The 21,746-nt window shown below is 28.2% G+C and overlaps 7 protein-coding genes across 7 annotated transcripts; 4 read left to right on the plus strand and 3 right to left on the minus strand. All coding sequences in view use genetic code 12, as the record gives it.

The window, feature by feature from the left end:
* Positions 1 to 245: 245 nt before the first annotated feature.
* On the plus strand, positions 246 to 3,887 carry CHS3 (chitin synthase; the record flags this gene model as incomplete). The annotated part of the gene is made up of 1 exon (XM_051764700.1): positions 246 to 3,887. The coding sequence occupies one exon, from the start codon at positions 246 to 248 to the stop codon at positions 3,885 to 3,887; it is 3,642 nt and encodes a 1,213-aa protein (XP_051618086.1).
* Positions 3,888 to 4,483: 596 nt separating this feature from the next.
* Positions 4,484 to 4,693, minus strand: KGF54_004045 (uncharacterized protein; the record flags this gene model as incomplete). Its single annotated transcript, XM_051764701.1, has 1 exon — positions 4,484 to 4,693. The coding sequence occupies one exon, from the start codon at positions 4,691 to 4,693 to the stop codon at positions 4,484 to 4,486; it is 210 nt and encodes a 69-aa protein (XP_051618087.1).
* A 2,680-nt stretch (positions 4,694 to 7,373) lies between these two features.
* OP4 (Op4p) lies at positions 7,374 to 8,597 on the minus strand (the record flags this gene model as incomplete). The annotated part of the gene is made up of 1 exon (XM_051764702.1): positions 7,374 to 8,597. The coding sequence occupies one exon, from the start codon at positions 8,595 to 8,597 to the stop codon at positions 7,374 to 7,376; it is 1,224 nt and encodes a 407-aa protein (XP_051618088.1).
* Positions 8,598 to 13,260: 4,663 nt separating this feature from the next.
* On the plus strand, positions 13,261 to 14,565 carry FAD3 (Fad3p; the record flags this gene model as incomplete). Its single annotated transcript, XM_051764703.1, has 1 exon — positions 13,261 to 14,565. One exon carries the CDS (start codon positions 13,261 to 13,263, stop codon positions 14,563 to 14,565), a length of 1,305 nt encoding a protein of 434 aa, XP_051618089.1.
* Positions 14,566 to 14,874: 309 nt separating this feature from the next.
* On the plus strand, positions 14,875 to 17,172 carry KGF54_004048 (uncharacterized protein; the record flags this gene model as incomplete). The annotated part of the gene is made up of 1 exon (XM_051764704.1): positions 14,875 to 17,172. The coding sequence occupies one exon, from the start codon at positions 14,875 to 14,877 to the stop codon at positions 17,170 to 17,172; it is 2,298 nt and encodes a 765-aa protein (XP_051618090.1).
* Positions 17,173 to 18,156: 984 nt separating this feature from the next.
* Positions 18,157 to 18,552, minus strand: RPL14 (60S ribosomal protein eL14; the record flags this gene model as incomplete). The annotated part of the gene is made up of 1 exon (XM_051764705.1): positions 18,157 to 18,552. The coding sequence occupies one exon, from the start codon at positions 18,550 to 18,552 to the stop codon at positions 18,157 to 18,159; it is 396 nt and encodes a 131-aa protein (XP_051618091.1).
* Positions 18,553 to 19,486: 934 nt separating this feature from the next.
* Positions 19,487 to 21,736, plus strand: KGF54_004050 (cysteine--tRNA ligase; the record flags this gene model as incomplete). Its single annotated transcript, XM_051764707.1, has 1 exon — positions 19,487 to 21,736. The coding sequence occupies one exon, from the start codon at positions 19,487 to 19,489 to the stop codon at positions 21,734 to 21,736; it is 2,250 nt and encodes a 749-aa protein (XP_051618092.1).
* Positions 21,737 to 21,746: the final 10 nt, after the last annotated feature.

A 21,746-nucleotide genomic window follows, 5' to 3' on the forward strand; every position in this document is an offset into this window, starting at 1 on the left:
ATCATCATTATCATCATTATCATCATCATCATTATCATTATCATCGACTTATACTTCAAGTCACATCATTAATTAATTAATCAATTCATTCGTTTATTTATTTTTCATTTTCATTTTTACGTTCATATTTTACATAATTTATACATTAATATTTGACAATTAAACACTTTTTCACTCACTTTTATTTGCATCAAAACTAAGGAATATAACTTTAGTTAAACTACCCTTAAATATACATACTTATAATGTCTTTTAATAGACCTAATACTAGTCCTCATAGAGGTTATAGAGAATTTGATCCTGAAACTGGTGATGGAATTGGTAGAAAAAAATCATTAGTTAGACCAGAAAGATCACGTTTAGATTCAAATCATCCAAGATATCATTATACTCAAATTACAAATCAAGAAAGTGATCATATTGTTGTACAACCTTCTTCTACTGGTTTAGATCCTCAACATTCAAATGATTTAGGTCGTTCAAGATCTCATTTAAGTTCATTTGTATCTGCTCAACCTCATCAATTTCAAAATCAACAACAACAACAACAAACAGATGATAATGAAGGTATACCATTGATGGAAATACATGATTCTTCACCTCAAAGTAGTCCAAATACTCAAGATTTAAAAGGTGGTAGAGAAATTTATGGATTAAATGATGAAACAAATGATTATGTTAATTCTCCATTAAAAAGTAAAGTTATATCAAATGGTTTACCAAGACCTCAAGTTCAAGGAACCAAAAGAAAAAATGGTAAAAAAAATAATATATATTTTTGGAAAGTTTATTGTTATGTTATAACATTTTGGGCTCCTCCACCATTACTTAGATTATTTGGTTTAAAAACAAAAGATAGACAATTTGCATGGAGAGAAAAAATTGGTTTAATTTCATGTATTTTATATATTGGTGCATTTGTTGCTTATTTAACTTTTGGTTTCACTAAAACTGTTTGTTCAACACAAAGAGTTAGAACAAGAATTAATGAAGTGAATAATGGATATTTAATTATAAATGGTAGAGCATTTGATTTAACTCGAGCTCAACATCCAGCAGCTGCTGGTATTGATGCAGGTACAAATATATTGTATCCACCTATTAATGCTGGTGGTAAAGATGCTTCTTTTTTATTTCAAAATGTTAATGGAAATTGTAAAAATTTAATTTTACCAAGAGATAATTGTACTATTCCATATAATAATGATAATGAATTAGCATGGTATATGCCATGTAGATTTTTCAGTCAAGATGGATCAGATTCTGTTAATAATACTGAAGTTTATTATAATGGTTGGGCTTGTCATACAAGTGAAATTGCTCGTAGAGCTTATTACAGTTTAAAAGTTAATGGTGATGTTTATTTTACTTGGGATGATATTAGAAATTCTTCGAGGAATCTTGTGGTTTATTCAGGTAATGTATTAGATTTAGATTTGATCAATTGGATTCAACATGATGATGTTACTTATCCGGATCTTTTTAATAAATTACGTGATGATCATACTTATCGTGGATTAGATATTTCTTTGGTCTTGACAAATCCTGGTGAACGTCAAGCAGCAAGATGTTTAACAGAGATAATTAAGGTTGGGGTTATAGATTCCGATACAATTGGTTGTATTGCTTCACAAATTGTTTTAATTGTTTCTTTGGTGTTTATTTTATCTGTGGTTGTCATGAAATTCGTTATGGCATGTTGGTTTAGATGGGTAACTTCTAGAAAACAAGGAGCTACCGAATATGATAATAAGACAATGGTTGCAAGAAATAAAGAAATTGAAAATTGGGTTGATGATAGTAATCCAGTAATTGGTAACCAAATAAAAACAGTTCCAGTTAAAGCAAGAGCAAATTATAAACCTACCAAAACCAATAGACAAAGTGTTTTCCAAAAGACTCAAAAACTTTCTTTAGGACCAAATGCTGATTTATCGCAATATTATGACAATCCAGATGCACTTTCCAAAACTTTCAAATATACAACAATGTCAACTCAAGCTGCATTATTAGGTAAAAATGGATATGGTAAAAAAACTCCCAAACTGGCACAACAATCTAACATTTACCTCAATGATCAAGGCTCATCCACTGACTTATTAAATCGTCCAGTTTCCACATATAATCCATTTGATGGATTTGAAGATACTATAGTTCATGGATTATCACCAGATATTATTCATCCAGATGTTGTACCACAACCACCAGTAGAATATCAACCATTTGGTTATCCATTAGCTCATACCATCAACTTAGTTACTTGTTATTCGGAAGATGCAGATGGTATACGTACAACTTTAGATTCAATTGCTACTACTGATTACCCAAACTCCCACAAATTGATCTTGGTCGTTTGTGATGGTTTAATTAAAGGTTCAGGTAATGATCAAACCACTCCTGATATTGTTTTAGATATGATGTCCGATTTAACTGTCCCAAGAAACGAAGTTGAAGCTTATTCATATGTTGCAGTTGCTCAAGGTAGTAAACGTCATAATATGGCTAAAGTTTATGCTGGTTTTTATGATTATAATGATGCTACAATACCACCTGAAAAACAACAAAGAGTTCCAATGATAACCATTGTAAAATGTGGTACACCAGAAGAAGCAAATTTACCAAAACCTGGTAATAGAGGTAAAAGAGATTCACAAATTATCTTGATGTCATTTTTACAAAAAGTTGTTTTTGATGAAAGAATGACTTCATTGGAATTTGAAATGTTACAAAGTATATGGAGAGTTACTGGATTAATGGCTGAATTTTATGAAATTGTTTTAATGGTTGATGCTGACACAAAAGTATATCCAGATTCTTTAACTCATATGGTTGCAGAAATGGTTAAAGATCCAATGGTTATGGGATTATGTGGAGAAACTAAAATTTCAAATAAGGCACAAACTTGGGTCACTGCTATACAAGTTTTTGAATATTATATATCACATCATCAAGCAAAAGCCTTTGAAAGTATATTTGGTGGTGTTACTTGTTTACCAGGTTGTTTTTGTATGTATAGAATAAAAGCTCCAAAAGGTTCAGACGGCTATTGGGTACCAATTTTAGCTAATCCTGATATTGTTGAAAGATATTCAGATAATGTTGTTGATACGTTACATAAAAAGAATTTGTTGTTATTAGGAGAAGATAGATATTTATCTTCTCTTATGTTGAGAACATTCCCCAAAAGGAAACAAATCTTCATACCAAAAGCTGCTTGTAAAACAGTTGTACCTGATAAATTCTTGGTGTTATTATCACAACGTAGAAGATGGATTAATTCAACAGTTCATAATTTAATGGAATTAGTTTTGGTAAGTGATTTATGTGGTACTTTTTGTTTTTCAATGCAATTTGTTATTTTTATTGAATTGGTGGGTACATTAGTTTTACCAGCTGCTATTTCTTTTACAATTTATGTTATTATAGTTGCAATTATATCAAAACCAACCCCAATTATGTCTTTAGTTCTTTTAGCTATTATTTTTGGATTACCTGGTTGTTTAATTGTTATTACAATTTCATCATTTTCATATATAATTTATTTTTTCATTTATTTATTAGCATTACCAATATGGAATTTTGTATTACCAAGTTATGCATATTGGAAATTTGATGATTTTAGTTGGGGAGAAACAAGAACTGTTGCTGGTGGTGATAAAGGAGATCATGGAGCAACTGAAGGGATTTTCGATGCTTCAAAGATTAAAATGAAAAGATGGAGAGAATGGGAAAGAGAAAGAAGATCAATTGAGAATACGAACAACCATAATAATCAAAATAATCCTTATGGTAATGGGAATGGATCTAGTTCAAGTAATAATAATCTAGCATTACCTTCTGCAGTTTGGGATCCTTCAAATAATGAAAAATTAATTGATGATTATTAGATATGAATTTAGTAAATTAAAAAAGTACAATATATAAATAGATTTAAAAGAAATGTACTTGTGTACTTGTAAATTTTATTGATTCTTAAACTACTTTGTGGCAAGAAACGATTGATAAAGAGGATAGCTGAAAAAGTGAAAACTTTAAAAAATTTGTGATCTATTAATTCTATACATAATATATACCTATTAATTGATAATTATTATTGATTTCTATTTTATAAATTAATTTCTTCGTCTAAATTAACAAAATTAATTTATTTTTGATTTTGTGTATAAACAAATTTGTATGCAGTATTAATGCTTTATACATTTTAAAATTTATTTTACATTCCATATTGAAGCTAGACCCTTATTATTAATTCCATCTTTGTTTTAAAAAGTAGATCTTTTGGGTTTTGAAAAGTTTTTTGCTATTTGATCAGCCTACTCATGAGTGGATTGATAACTTGGTAAGTTAGATTATTGATAACACCCTGTTCTGAGTCACAAATTCGAATTGATACTTGACATAATTTTATAATCAACGTTTTCTAGCCAAAGTTTTTTTATTCATATTTCGAAATTTTGATTGAAATGTAGGGCCGTAAAATAAATCACATTGATGAATAAGATCCAGTAGTAGTAGAAGAAGATCTAGAAGATGAAAAATTTGAATTTGATGAATTACTTGCAATACTACTTCTAGCACTGTTATTGGCTTTAACTTGATAAATATCTTTAAATTTTTTCAATCTCCATGTTGTTTTTAATTTGTTGATTTTTGGTTTGAATGCTGAATTTGGAGTTTCTAAAGCTACTAACATTTTAAATTATGAAATAGATTGAATTGAAGGAATTTATGTGAAAGATTTAATTTATGTGAAATTGTTCGTAAATTGTACTTAATGTTTATGTGAGTGAATAAACTTTGAAATAACTCAAAATTGGTAGTTTGATTGAAAAAAATAATGAATTGCAAATTGAAAATTTACAAATATAGAGCAAATTCAATTACATTTATACTTTCTTCAAATTAATTGATACAAATTTGAAAAATTTGTTTAAATTTCAGTTGAGTTTCATATTCTATTTTTAAAATTTTTTTCTTTTCTTATAAATGAAAATCACAAACAAATTACAAACAAAGTAAAAAAATTAGCCTAACTTACATATTTTTATTATTTGTTAATAAAGTAAATGTAATAAATGTTAAAATTTTAAGGAATTTAATTGTTTGCTCCCTTTATATTATTTGTTTAGATTTTTTAGATCAATTGATTTTAGTTCCTGAATTGTTCCATTTCTTAAGTTTTAAGTCAAAGAGCTGGAGTGCTTTTGCCCCTTATTTTGATCCTTGCTCATGGTCTGACATCTGGACCTTTGAAGAAGATGACAACCTTAAAAGAGTTTTGTAGTTCTGTAGTACCATAAGAAGGTAGTTATTTTGTAAATAAAACTAGTTTTTTCAATATGAAATTCTGAAATTTCGCAAAAATTAATTGGTGATTTAATGCATAATTAATTTTCCCTTGACCACTACAACACAGAGAAACGAGGTGAATTTTGTTTTCCAATCTAATTGATCAGCACATTTTTACTGAGTTATAATACATCTCAATATTTGAAGAAATTTGGGCGGAAATATTGAATTGCTTCTAGATCAATTAATCAGCGGAATTAATTTGTTTATAATTTGTTTTATGAATACCCCTTATCTTTAACATTTATTACATACATGAAAAGAATTGTTAAAAGATTTGAGAAAGGCAAAAAATGCTGTATTTCGTACCTTTACTAGATTGGTACTTCCCTACAAATTTTCTAGACCCTTTTTTTCCACAATTAAAAGGACTCCATTGAAAAAAATTTACTCCTATGATGCTGTTTTATTTTTTCGTCTAATTTATAAAAAAAAAATTTAAATTTCAAGAACAATAGAAATGTTTTTTTCGATTTATTTTTTTCTTGATTTAGTTAATACATAAAAATAATTTCTGTTATTTAGTAGTGAAAAATTGAAATAAATTCAGAATTAATTGATGTTCAACTGACCTTGATAATGCTTGAATTCAACAATTGAAGGATTATTCAGTAAATATTCAAGAATTAATCATTAGTTGAAAAAAAAAAGTCAAAACGAATTCTTTAAACTTAAGGTCGGATCAGTATTTAACCTTAAAGCCATGCGTTGATAATTTCAAAACCCTTATTATTTGCTTATTATTGTATTTTAAATCGAATATAAATTTGTTCTTTAATTAGGCTTAACTTACGTTCCGATAATTTACTGAAAAATACAAAATTGTTTTTTTAACTTCCATTTAATTTCCCGTAAACTATCCTACTAAATTTGTGCTATGAAAATTTATTATTGTGGTAAATTAATTTTCAACAATTTCATTCACACACTTTTGTCTTTACTTGTGATTTTGTACAAGCCATTTAAAAAATTAACCAATCATCCAAACCCTTTCGATTTGTAGCATTGTGAAGACTAAAACTTTTTAACAAATTACCGAATACTTAATATTTTTTGTACCTTTATTTTCATCATATTACTTCATCAAACTCGTATTATTTATTATGCACAAATAATGATGTAAAAGTTAAATCTTACCTTTTATAGACTAATGGAAACTAAAAACAACTAAAACAATCAATTCGTCTCATTAGTTCGAGTATTAAGGTTACATCATAGAATTAACTTAGACGAAATACAATAAAGACAATAAGATCAAAGCTCATCGATTTTGTTAGACTAAATTAGATTTGTCATTAGATTGTTTGTTATAGCACTTTTATTCCATTTTTTCTTAGACTCCCCCCAAAACATATCATTCTACTATTCAAGAACGTAAGCATAATTTTTATCAAACACAACTCTATTTTATAACTTTAATTACTTTTTCACTACTGAGAAATGCAAAGTCACTTGAAATTCCCAAGAATTCGAAAAATTTGTTAGCTCCTCGACTTCCTACGTAAACTTAATTATTTTCTTCATGCTGAAGTAAAACATTAGCTGCATTTTTAACTCTTTAAAGATCTGTCTCAATCAAACTCACGAATATCACAGGAGCAAAGAGTTTTGGATTATAAAATTTTTCGAAAGGCAATTACTGAAAAAAAGTTTTAAAATGTTTTATATGCAGAATCATGCAACAACAAAGAAACAAAATGAAAATTTAGAGTTTTATAAATATATTCAAGAGAAATCGAAAAAGATCAGAAATAATTTCATATAACAGTAAAAATGTAAATTTATTAAAATAACTTAAAAAAGAATTATTATAAAAAAGTTAAAGTATAAAAAATGATATTTGATATAAACTACTTTATAATAAAAGTTTATAAAAATGGTTTTTTTTTTAAGAATTGAAAATGTAAACGTTGGATTTGAATGAAGAAAGGAATTAAAAATCAATCTAGTAATTTTTTTTTGGGGAACAACCATTGATCTGCAGCCAATTAATTATTCTTGTGGTGATGGGATTGATATTGAATCTAATAGTTTCTTCTTTGTTTTAATGAACCAGCAGCTTGGTTAGCAGCACTGACTAATTGATTTAAGTTAGCAGCTAAACCATTAGTATTTACAGCAGGAGCAGCGGCAGCAGTAGTAGTACCATATTTAGTAACTAATGAACTTAAAGCATTAGCATTGGTAGCTGGAGTAGCAGCAGCAGCGGCAGCAGTAGTGGTTGGTTTAACTGAAGTAGTAACAGCAGCGGCAGCAGCAACTGAAGTGGTTTTAACAGCAGAAGCAGCTGGAGCAGCAGCAGCAGCAGAAACTGATCTAGCAGTAATAGCACTTGATAATGAACCTGAAGCATTATTAATGTCTGAAGCAGAAATTTGACCACTTGATAAAGCATTACCTAAGAATGAAGCAATTGCACCAGCCCAAGTACCAGCATTAGCTTGAATGTATGATAAAGCAGAATCCCATAATCCTGAAGATTTAGCCCATGAGTATACATCTTCAGCAACAACTAAACCAGTTTGGAAAGCTGAAGTTAAGAAATTAATTGAAGCAGCTGGATCAGCAATAACTTTGTTTACTAATGATTGCACTATTCCTGAGTCTGAAATTTCTTGAACGATCCAACCAATAATTGAAGCTAAATCTCTTTTATCTAAATATTCTGAACCATCAATAATTTCTCTTCTAGATTTGGCAGTGGCAGCGGCAGCAGCAGTAGTAGTAGTACCTGATGATGATCCACCTGATAACCATGAAGTAATTAAATTAACAGCAGTACCAAAAATTGATTTGGCAACATCTAAGAAAGCGTTTCTTAAATCAGTATCATTTAAAAATTTGTTGAAAATAGTTCCTAATAAACCTGAATTCCAAACAGCTTCAATTAAAGCTGGACCTTGAACAACAGCAGTTTGAATAGCAGCTTGAATAATGTTTTGTAAAGTAGTTGTGATAGCTGGATTTGTAGTTAAAGCAGTCCAAACATCATTTATTATACCTGAATTTGCTAAAGCAGTAATTAATTCACCTAAAACTGAATCAGCTCTTTTATCATGTTCAATTAATTCATCACCTTCTAAAAATTCTCTTTTAGCTTGATGAGCTTTTAATTCTTTTAAAATGGCTAAAACATCATTAATATCTTCTCTTTTGACCATAGTTTGTTCTGAAACAATAGCTGGAGCAGCTGAAACGAAAGTTGATGATGCTAAGACAGCAATTAAAGTGGCTTGAGTAAATTTCATTTTATGTGATTGTGGTTGTTATAAAGTTGTTGTTGTAAAATAATTAAAAAACGAGTTATGAATGTAAAACTTGAAGTTTTTGTAGTTGGTAAAAGCTGATTGATTTGCTTGTTGATGATAATAAAAAAAGAAATAAAATTGAAAACTTGAATAATTCAGGAATTGATAAATGATTTATATAATTTTGGAATTGTAAAAACTCATTATTAGGTATAACATTTTTTAACTAAATTTGATGAACTAAAAATTTGTAAAACAATAATTTAAATTGACATATTAAATTTTTAATTTTATTACTTTACTGTTTTAGGAAATTTCAGATTTATGAGATTTTGTGTTCCAAATTTTATATTCTTTTGATGGAAAAAAAATTTATGTATTAAATTTAAGAAGAAAACAAACCATACATTCAAAGACATTTTTGCTTAATTTGTGGGTGGTACAATAACTATTTTAAACTTTTATTACTTTTTCTTTTTAATTACTCCTCTTGAATAAAATTTAACTGTTGAACCAAACTAGTTTTAGTAAAATGATACAAATCATTTTTTATTGTTGTTTCAGAACAAAATTATTTTAGTTTATGATTAATAATTTGTTATTCATCTCTTGTCTCTCAATCATAATTAATAATTTGTGGGTCATTATTACATTGTTTGTTGATATCATTTTAGTCTTTGACTTAATTACGAAAAACGTTGTTGCGGAAAGTAAATATGAGACGTATTTATTTTTACATCAACAACTTGGAACAATCAAAGTCTAACAAATATTCATTTTGATACTACATCATATATAAGCGGTCAATTCCTTAAGATGACACTCTAATTTATGACTACTCTCTTAATTCGAGTAACAATAATTTAGACATATACTCCACTTTTTTTTGTTTAAATCATTAAATTTTTTATTTGAGCCCTGATTTAAAATTCAATAAATTTTTAGTTTCAGCATATGTACTATGAAACTTGCCAAGATTTGAAAATATTATTAAATGCATCTAATAAAATATCAAAAAAAATAGATCAAAATTAGAACAAATAATAATTTTAAAGGAGTAGAAATCAAAATGTAACTAGAAGAAGGAAATAGTAATAAAAAAAAATGTCAAATTATAATTTAGGCTAAGGTTAGTTAATTAAAAGTCAATAAAAGTCAATAACCATGAAATTCTTAAAATCACAGAAAATATTACATTTAGTCGTTATGAAACTGTATATTCAATCAAACTCCTAAAAACAGTTAGAAGTATTAGGAATTATTGACAACTATAAAATTGGTTAGGTTTAAGCAAAACTCCACAAAACTTTTAAGTAATTTCCGCCTTACTTCGACTGAAATTTTTGATTAGTTTAATGCAATTAATTTATTCTTTGTAAGGTTCTAATTGAATCTGACTAATTTTGTGGTACTAAATATCTATTTTAATTGAAGGTTATAATATTGTGTCATAATTTTAATACTTAATATGGTAGTCTAATAGTTAATAAAAATTTGTACCTAAATATGAGGCATCAAAAATTTATTAAATATGCTACAAACGCGTCTATAATATCTCTTTATATAACCAGATGCAGTTAAATTCAAAGATCACTGTATTCCCTAGAACTCTTCAATAAATGAAAGAATTAGACGATCATTCTATCAATTTTACGACACACCGAGATTTTCTGTATTAGAACAGATTAATATCCAAGAGGCATTAGTTGAATTTGAGCTCGAATCATTATGACTTTCACTCCCAACAAAAAGCCACTTCTAGCCAAATAAATGAATCAAAATGATTACTCACTCATTTCTTCGTAAAATCCAATGAATATTACGCTCATACTTTTCAACTATAAAAGTTTAATTTAAATTGTAATTATAAAATTGTGTAATGGTTTGTATAATCATAAATAAGTCTAAATTTAAAAAAGAGTGGTTGATTTGATTTCTAAATCAAAGAACGTTCATATAAAGGATTCTTTAATTGTGTGGTGTACGAACTTATACAATTAAAGTAAAAAGGATAATGGTACTTCAATAATCAAACGTTTATAATACAACTGTTGAAGAAATTTAGACCCTATTTAATTTTGTACGACCCTTTTAAAGGGAAATTGTTGGTTTTGTGTAATTTATTTAAGTTTTTGCTATTTAAAATATTTACGAGATAAAAAAAAAAGAAAATAAAAAAATAAATATTTATTACTATAAATAGAAATAATTTGATTTGTATATTGTATTGTTGTTAGAAATTTGAAATTATATAATGTATAAATTGACTTGTTTTTTATGAAATCAAACGTTTCTTACTTTGATTTTTTAGCCTTTTTTTGATGACTGTATTATATCAATTGGAATCAAATTAACTCTCGATCCATCAATAATATTACAAGTTAGGTAGTTTAATTTATTGTCCCAATCAAGATCTCAAATTATTTGGGCTCAAATTTTTAACTGTAGAAGGAGCACGTAGTATCTTGTTTAGAGAAGTAAACTAAAACATAGAGCCGATTTATACCTCCACTTCAAGTTCACAGAATGGTTGTGAGATAAATCTAAACTTACCAAACTATAAATCGTTACTTCTTCATTAAATCATGCACTAACCACAAAATAAGCGTTAAGTGGAATTAGCAATTAAGAAAAAATTTCTTTTATTTCCCAACTCCTCGACCCCACTTAAAAATTTGAAACAAAACATGACAAAATTCATGTCGCTCAAAAATGATTTTCAATACCAAATGACTTACTAAATTTTACGAGTTTTTTGTTGTTATTGAAAACAATTGATGACTGTTTAATTATTTTTGAAATTTACGAGCACCATAAATTTATAAGAATTTTAAAGAAACTCTTTTAAATTAATGTTGTGATCTTCAAATTAAATTCTATTGTTCAACTTTTTAAATTATTTTAATTCAATAGAATTACCTTTAAGATTACCATTAACTGAAAAAGTATTGAGCCTAAATTGGAAATGAATTTAAATAATGTAACGGCTTAAAACTATGTTTCATTATTTTCATTTAAGAAAACTGTCAAAACTTTGATATATTTTCTTTACTGTTGGGGTAACCCCCTTTAAAAATTTACAATTTGTTTAATATTTCTTACGAAATCAACTGGAACCACAACTTGCAATTTACTTGCCCCTTTTATGAATAAATAATTTAAGTTTTGATTTCATAACTATAACGTTATTTTGACAGTAAGATATTGATTCTTAATTTTTTAAAAGTAGGATAGTATTCAAACAATAGTTTGTCATATCTCAAAAACATTGAATAAGCTTAAACTTTTATTCTCCATATCTCAAACAGTAACTTAAATCATACAAAATCTCATAGAAAACATTTTAAACATAAAGTCAAAAATTTCTCCACAAATTCTTAGTTAATTCATCAAAAAATATTTTATCAGAATAGAGTATCGCTACTTTTCGTCAAATGCTTCTGCCATTATAGGACAGTCAAACAACAACAAGCTTTTTAGATTATCAAAAAATAGGAACATACCAAAGAGGCAGTCATCGAAATTAAGTTTCTGTTAAAGGGTCTTGTTGTATAAAATTTAAGTTTCTCAAGCTAATCTTTCAAATGTTACTTTAACAAAATACAAAAAAGTTGCCCATTCAAGCAAGCATCTTGAATAGGAGGGTATATATCTGAATCAGTAACAGTCTGCAGTACAAATTGTCATTTGGTTTGCGTGCTTTGTTCGAATCTAACCAGAATTTCCTTAAACAACTTGAAACATTTTTGAGGTTTTGATAAATGATTAAAGTGATTGACTGAACATAATAGTTGAAGCTAAATTTTTGGATATTAATTTCAAAAGTTAGAGCCAAAGTTGTTGTTTGTTAAGCTCAACTTAGATTACACAGTTTGTGGAGTAAATTGTTTGATTTTTGCATTGATTCACCGCCAATTTTACAGAAAAAAACCCGTTATTTTCGTAAATTTTTTTTTTTAAATAGTAAATTTGGTCATAAAAGTCCCATATTAAATTTGGAACATCTTTAACAGTGTTTGAAGAGAGTAGAGAGTCCAATTCTATAACTATCGATAAATTTGTATAGAAGTAAATTTACATATCTATCAAGAATTGAAACGGTTTCACACCTGCACATAAAGTTGACGTAACAGCCTTATTAAAAATTATTATTTTTTTTTTCTTTTTTTAAACGTTTTTTTTTTTTATTTATATAGTAAGGTAGACCAAATTTTTATTTGAAATCTAATAAGTAATAATCAGTCAAAGGCAGCGAAAGATGTCGTAAAACAAAGTATTGAGCTCTTCATTCGTACCATTGATACCAGCTTGTAGTTTTCTGTGCTGCTAAGGATTACAATTGATTCGAATTTAATTTGATACTTACTTTTTTTCTTGATTTGAAACTGGTCTTACATTAATGTCACAAAGTACCGAAAATTTTTCACGCACACCATGTTTTTATTATAATTTGAACTAAATCAATGTAGTAGATAAAGAGTCAAGTTAAAATGTAAAAATTTCATAAGCTTATCAAATAATAATTTTAAAATTTAAAAATCTTATGTTTAAAAGAAGAAATTTTTTAAATTTATAATTTATTTTTGAATTTTTGCATTAATTGTTTTATCAACCTTTTCAATTCATTAACCTACTAAAGTATTTTATTCACTTATCATTCAAGATGAGTGTTGTTCAAGAATCTACCACCACAGGATCAAATATCAATGATGAAACAACTTCAACAATACAAAGATCAGGTAATGTTGCATCATTTACATCAAGTCAAACATTTACAAAAAATTTATCAACAATTGATACAAATGGTAAAGTTTTTAATGTTCCTGATTATTCAATAAAAGAAATATTACAAGCCATTCCAAAACATTGCTTTGAAAGATCATTAGTTAAATCTTTTAGTTATGTTATTAGAGATATTGTAATGATGGTTTTAATAAGTTATATTGGTCATAAGTTTATTCCAAAAATTGAATTTGAAAACCAAACTTTGTCTGTTGTTACCAGAAGTATTGCATGGATGGTTCAATCATATTGTATTGGTTTATTTGGTTTTGGGTTATGGATTTTAGCTCACGAATGTGGTCATGGAGCATTTTCAGATTATCAAAACATTAACGATGTTATTGGGTGGGTATTACATTCTTATTTAGTTGTTCCATATTTTTCATGGAAATTCAGTCACGCAAAACACCACAAGGCAACTGGTCATTTAACAAAAGATATGGTTTTCATTCCATACACCAAACAAGAATTTTTAGAAAAAAATCAAGTTGATAAAATTTCAGACATAATGGAAGAAAGTCCAATTTGGTCATTTGGTACTTTAGTTTTTCAACAGTTAGGTGGTTTACAATTATATTTAGCTACTAATGCCACTGGTCAAGTTTACCCTGGTTATTCAAAAATTGGTAAATCTCATTATACTCCATCATCACCTGTCTTTGACAAGAATCAATATTGGTATATTATTTTATCAGATATTGGAATCATCACTACTTTTTTTGGGGTATATCAATGGTATAAAAATTTTGGATTATTTAATATGATGATTAATTGGTTTGTTCCATGGTTGTGGGTCAATCATTGGTTAGTTTTTGTTACATTTTTACAACATACTGATCCAACAATGCCACATTATACTGCAAAAGAATGGACTTTTGCTCGTGGAGCAGCAGCAACAATTGATCGTAATTTTGGATTTGTAGGTCAACATATTTTTCATGATATTATTGAAACTCATGTTTTACATCATTATGTTTCAAGAATACCATTTTATAATGCAAGAGAAGCAACTGAAGCCATTAAAAAAGTTATGGGTGAACATTATAGATACGAAGGTGAATCAATGTGGAAAAGTTTATGGAAAGTGATCAGACGTTGTCAGTATGTAGATGACGATAAAGAAGATGCTAAAGGAGTGTTGATGTTTAGAAACGTTAATGGATTAGGTGCTAAACCGAAAGATTAGTAGATTATAGAAACTTTATATATGGTTTAATAGAGGTTTATTTTTTCATAAGAACAATTAAATTACGGGCTTTGATTATTTAAAGCAATAAAAACCTTTCTTTCCTCTAATGTTCACTTTATTTGGCAGACTACGTAGACCTTGTAAAACCATAGAAAGTGTTAAAGTTGTTGCAAAATTTTGGTTGTAAAATTGAACTCATTTGGTAGTTTAATCGGCTTTAAATCATACTATCAAAAAATTTTTCAGATCAAACTTTGAAACAAGTATTTGCAACTAATCACCACCACTTCCACCACACATAAAACGATGACGAGTCTTCTACGTGGTATCTGTAAAATTTCAAGACATACCAGATTCATCAATCCAACACCAATAACACATATCAAAAATTTCCAAACATCATTTCGTACACATAATGACCTTAAACAAAAACAACCAGAAACTTATGAAGAAGAAAAAGTTATAATAGATGAAATTATACAGAACTCAACACCTGAAGATATTCAATCTTCCAAAATAATGAGAAATATTGGGATTTCAGCACATATAGATTCTGGTAAAACTACATTTACAGAACGTGTTTTATTTTATACTGGTAGAATTAAGGCAATTCATGAAGTTAGAGGACGTGATTCGGTTGGAGCTAAAATGGATCATATGGATTTGGAAAGAGAAAAAGGTATCACCATCCAATCTGCCGCAACTTATTGTTCTTGGGATAAAGATAATCAAGCTTATCATTTTAATTTAATTGATACTCCAGGACATATTGATTTTACAATTGAAGTTGAAAGGGCATTGAGAGTATTAGATGGTGCAGTATTAGTGGTTTGTGCAGTTGCAGGTGTTCAATCTCAAACAGTTACAGTTGATAGACAAATGAGAAGATATAATATTCCAAGAATTACTTTTATAAATAAAATGGATAGAATGGGATCAAATCCATGGAAAGCAATTGAACAAATTAATTTGAAATTGAAAATGCCAGCGGCTGCCATACAAGTTCCAATTGGTGCTGAAGATCAACTACAAGGTGTGGTTAATATTATTGATCGTGTTGCTTTATATAATGAAGGTCCACAAGGTGAAACTATTAGAAAAGCCGAAGTACCAGAAAATTTGAAGGATTTAGTAGAAGAAAAAAGAGCATTACTTATAGAAACTTTAGCTGATGTTGATGAAGAAATTGCTGATATCTACTTGGAAGGTGAAGAACCAAGTGTCGAACAAATTAAACAAGCTATAAGACGTGCAACAATCGGTAGAAAATTCACTCCTGTTTTAATGGGTTCAGCATTAGCAAATAAAGGTATACAACCAGTTTTAGATTCAGTTGTTGATTATTTACCACAACCAAATGAAATTTTAAATACTGGGTTAGAAATTCACAACGATGGTACTGAAACACCAATTAATTTAATTCCTTCAAGTACTGCTCCATTTGTTGGGTTAGCTTTTAAGTTAGAGGAAGGTCCATATGGTCAATTAACTTATATCAGGGTGTATCAAGGTAAGTTAAAAAAGGGAGCTTATATGACTCATATAAAAACTGGTAAAAAAGTTAAAGTTTCAAGATTAGTAAGAATGCATTCAAATGATATGGAAGATGTTGCCGAAGTCGGTAGTGGTGAAATATGTGCTACTTTTGGTATTGATTGTGCCTCTGGTGATACTTTTATTGGACAAGGTTCATCAAAACAAATTGCAATGAGTTCAATGTTTGTACCTGAAGCAGTTATATCATTAAGTATTGCCCCTAAAACTAAAGACAATGGTGCTTTTTCCAAAGCAATGAATAGATTCCAAAAGGAAGATCCTACTTTTAAAGTTCATTATGATTCTGAATCTAAAGAAACTATCATATCAGGTATGGGTGAATTACATTTAGAAATTTACGTTGAAAGAATTAAAAGAGAATATGGAGTTGATTGTATAACTGGTAAACCACAAGTTGCTTACAGAGAAGCTATAACTTCTTCAACACCATTTGATTTTACACATAAAAAACAATCTGGTGGTGCTGGTCAATATGGTAGAGTTGTTGGAGAAATGAAACCTATAGAAGGAGAAAATAAATTTGAAACTCAAATTGTTGGTGGTAAAATTCCTGAAAAATTCTTATTGGCATGTAATAAAGGATTTGATGATTGTTTGGAGAAAGGTCCATTAATTGGTCATAAAGTTTTAGGTGTGGATATGTTAATTAATGATGGTCAAACACATGTTGTTGACTCTTCCGAATTAGCATTTAGAACTGCAACCCAAGGAGCTTTCAAACAAGCATTTTTAAACGCTTCTCCAGTTATATTAGAACCTATAATGAATGTTGAAATAACAGCACCAAATGAATTTCAAGGTTCTGTAGTGGGATTAGTTAATAAATTAGGTGGATTAATTAATGAAACAGTAAATGGTCAAGATGAATTTACAGTTACTGCTGAATGTTCATTGAATTCAATGTTTGGGTTTTCAACTAATTTAAGAGCATGTACTCAGGGTAAAGGAGAATTTTCTTTGGAGTTTTTGAAATATTCTCAAACTAGTCCACAATTACAAAAACAATTAATTAATGAATATGAAAAAGCTCAAGCAAATAAAAAATAGAATTAAGTATTGTAAATAGACTTATACTTGTAAATACAAAGTACTTTTCAGTATACATTACTGCTGAGAAGATTACTTAAGGAAGCAAACATATATGTAGATTTTTTTGACTTAAAAACATTCTGACGCACTTCAGAACTTGTACAATCTTTTGATTTTTACTACAGCATTTAAAAGCTGATAGCTAGTTTTGAATTGATGATGAGCTTGTCTCTGGAAAATTTAGGTTATCGAATTTTTATTAGAGAGCTTTTTTATATATACTTTGGATAAAAACCAGAATGTTGAACCTCCAACTCAACCCAAATTTTCAGAAATTATCTAAACATTCTATATGGGTGTCATAATATTCTTCAGAAAAAAGTAAATGTAATTTGTATGGGGCGTAGCTTACCTTTCCTTAGACTTTCTGGTGACTATTAGCCAATGAAAGTATAATTCTGGTTCATGACCCCGATTGAGAAAATTATGTCTTGCTCTCGTTTGACTCGCGTTAAATTTCTAGCGGAATCATAGACCAAATATACAATGAGTATTGTTCAAACAAATTACATTCACAATTTAAAAGAGATTCTAGCAAACTTACTCTGGCCAAGATCCCATCTCAGTTATTTATGATTCGTAACTAACTATGCGATACTAGTATTGTTTCTAATAAATTAATATAGGAATTTTGCAACAGTAAGAAGATTCTACAACAAAAATAATTTCGTAATTTTTATATTATTTTTATATTCTTTGATATATACCGACTATATATAAAGTATTGGAGTGGTTATAATGAGGAAAATGATGAATAAAGTGATATGAATGAATTGTAATCTCGAAAATTTATAATCTTGATAGTCGAACAAATTTTCTCCCAATTTGTTTTAAAATAATAAAAAATAAAAGCTAATACACAGATGGAATTGTTGAAGTTTTGATGATCTATTTATTGGAACTTCTTATGGATTGTAGTTAAGTTGTTGAGGAATATGAAATTTAAGCTTTAGCTAATGCTTTTTTAGTGGTATATCTTCTTTGTTTTTTTAAGATCATTACTTGGAATCTTTCAAAATCACTTAATTCTCTTCTTCTTTCTTTAGCAGCTAATTTTTTAGCCCAAGCTGATGAAGCCCATTTTGAATCAACATCTGAAGCACTCCATTTTTTTTGAACAGTTGAAGTTCTAGCACCTCTTGGTAAGTTTTCTAAAACAATAGGGGTAAGGGTGATTTTAGCTAATGAAATGGCTTGTCTTGGTACTTTTGGACCATCAATCAATACTCTTTTTTGATCAATAATTTCAACAATAGTTGCAAGATCTTTATTATCAACTAAGACAATACGACCTACTTCAACAAATCTCCAGTTGGCTGCTTTGACGGTTGATGACATTTTTGTATATGAGTAGTGTTTTATTAATTGGTTGGATGTATGATTGTATTAAAAATTTGATGATAAATTCTTTCTACTATAATCTTTTGAAAAATTAATTTTTTTGCTAGTACAAAGAGAGAGAGAGACATTAATGAAAGAGAGAGAGAGAGTTTTTTTATTAGTACTAATAAATTTAAATTACACAAAAATTAGTTTATGTTTATACTACAATTACAAAGTTAATTAAATGACACGTGCAAATCACATTTATAAGCTATAAAATAGGGTTATCAACTCTTTATTGATCTACTTAAAATATCACCAATTTATAGAAGAGCTGATAGCTTTCTAATTTATCATACAACAACAACAACAACAATAATAATAATAACTAAGGAGAAGATCATTTGTGTGAATAATCCAGTCCATTATCATCTTAATAATTGATTGTTTAATTTCCACATAGTTGATCAAACAACACGTTAATTAATTTGTTGTACCTTTCAATTTCAAATTTCCAATTTTAATGATGACTTATAATTTGCGTTCTAGAGTAAATACATCCGAAACACGCCTAGTTTCATTATGGAGTAGATACATTATGCGACCATTTTTAACGACTGACGATTGGAAATTTGTTATGTAAGCTATTGAAAAATTTAGAACCTAATTTTACAGCCCATTTAGAGGACCGTTTATGATTGAAAAGAGTAGTCAAAATATCCTTTTCTAGCTCTTATCATAGACTCGACCAAGTCAAATTACGTTTATCATACTTTGATTCAAAAATTATTCTATTACTTTGTTCGATAAATTCTTGTTTGGTGTATTTCCATTAATATCTCGTAAAAAATAATATTATGATTCATAATTTTTGAAACATCACGGTACACATTCAATTACAACTAAGTGTATGCTATCAAAGCCAAGGTTGTTTTTATTCTCAAGAGCAATGTCACAACAAATACCAATAAAAGCACCAGTTAAACAACCAGAATGGCATCGACCAAAAGATCTATCACCGCCAACAAAATTAAAAATATATAATTCATTGACTCGTACTAAAAACGAATTTATACCAATTAAACCGGGTCACATTACTTGGTATAGTTGTGGACCCACAGTATATGACCACTCACATATGGGTCATGCAAGAAACTACGTTTCTACAGATATTTCAAGAAGAATATTACAAGATTATTTTGGTTATAATGTTAAATTTATACAAAACGTTACTGATATTGATGATAAAATTATTATAGCAGCACGTCAACAATATTTATTTGATGAACATATCACCAAAAGGTATAAAGAAATCAATGATGAATTAAAAGAAAAATCCAATACATTTTTAAAATTTTATGTCTCCAAAAATATACCTGAATTTAGTGGTGAAATAGATGAATTTATCAATTGGTCTAAAACCGTTAATGTAGAAGAAATTAAAATTGCAAAACCAAAATTTCCAATGTATTTAAATGCAGCTACAAAAGCATACGAGGCAATCACCAACGAAAATATTTCATTTGATCACTATTTGTTGGGTATCAAAGATATTGCTGTTGTTTCTTTGGATAAGGAATATGGAGCTTCAGTGACTGATCCAGAAATTTTTAAAAAATTACCAGCTTATTGGGAAAATAAATATAATGAAGATATGTTGAAATTAAACGTTTTACCCCCAACATTCACCACAAGAGTTTCTGAATATATTCCAGATATTATTGAATATGTTGAAAAAATTATATCAAATGGTTACGCATATAAAACAGATGATGGTTCAGTTTATTTTGATACAATTAAATATGAAAATTCAAAACATGATTATGCAAAATTACAACCATGGAATAAAGGTGATATGAGTTTGATAAATGATGGAGAAGGATCTTTGAGTAGTGGTACATCAAAACGTAATGCTAGTGATTTCGCTCTTTGGAAAAGTTCAAAACCTGGTGAACCATCTTGGCCCTCAATTTGGGGAAAAGGTCGACCAGGGTGGCATATAGAATGTTCAGTCATGGCCTCTGATTTAACTGGAAGTACTATGGATATTCATAGTGGTGGTATTGATTTATGTTTCCCTCATCATGATAACGAATTAGCTCAATCTGAAGCATATTTTGATAATAATCAATGGGTTAATTATTTTATGCATAATGGTCATTTACACATAGAAGGACAAAAAATGTCAAAATCCCTAAAAAATTTTATTACAATCGAAGAAGCTTTAAAGGAGTATACACCAAATCAATTAAGATTGGTGTTTTTACTAAATCCATGGGAAAAACCTTTGGATTTTAAAGATTCACTTATAACTGAAGTTAAAACAGTTGAGTCTACATTCAATAAGTTTTTCACGATTGTTCATGCTTTACAAAATGAAAATAACAATAAAGTACAAAATGGAGAATTTGTTTCCAAAAGAGTTACTGATTCAGAAAAGCAGTTATATGAACAATTGGAAAATGCACAAGATCAAATTGATGTTGCATTTAAAGATAATCTTTCGAGTGGTTCCGCTATTAAAGTGTTGATAAATTTAATTGGTTCTGCTAATAGCTATATACAAGCAGCTAATACTGGTTCAATTGAATTAAAAATTGAAGTTTTATCACAAATTGCTAATTATATAACAAAAATCTTAAATATCTTGGGTTTAGAAACAAAAGATAATACAAAAGAAAGTTCAAACGATGTTGATGTTGCAATAAAATTATTATCACAATTCAGAGATAAAATACGAAATTTTTCCATCAATAAAGCAGATTCCAATGAATATCTTAAAGCATCAGATGAACTTAGAAATCAATTGATTAATATTGGAGTATCATTAGATGATAGACCAGATGGTTCAGCATTAATAAAATATATTAATGAAACTGAAAAACAACAGTTAATTGAACAACAAGAAACTAAATTAAAACAACAAAAGGAAAAAGAAAATAGAAAAAAACAATTAGCAGAAATTGAAGCAAAAAAGGAACAAGAAAAATTAAACAAAATGAAAACTCCTCCATCAGAACTTTTTAAAAATGATAAATTATATAAAGAATATGATGAACAAGGTATACCAACAATTGATGTTAATGGAGAAGAAATAAGTAAAAGTATGAAAAAAAAATTAATGAAACAATATCAACAACAAGAAAAACTTCATAATGAATATTTAAAAAAAGTTGGAGATGAAGAAATAAAAATGTAAATAAAATTTA

The sequence above is a fragment of the Candida jiufengensis genome (assembly GCF_024610255.1).
Source record: "Candida jiufengensis strain CBS 10846 chromosome Unknown scaffold1, whole genome shotgun sequence".
In the NCBI taxonomy this organism is placed as follows: domain Eukaryota; kingdom Fungi; phylum Ascomycota; class Pichiomycetes; order Serinales; family Debaryomycetaceae; genus Lodderomyces; species Lodderomyces jiufengensis.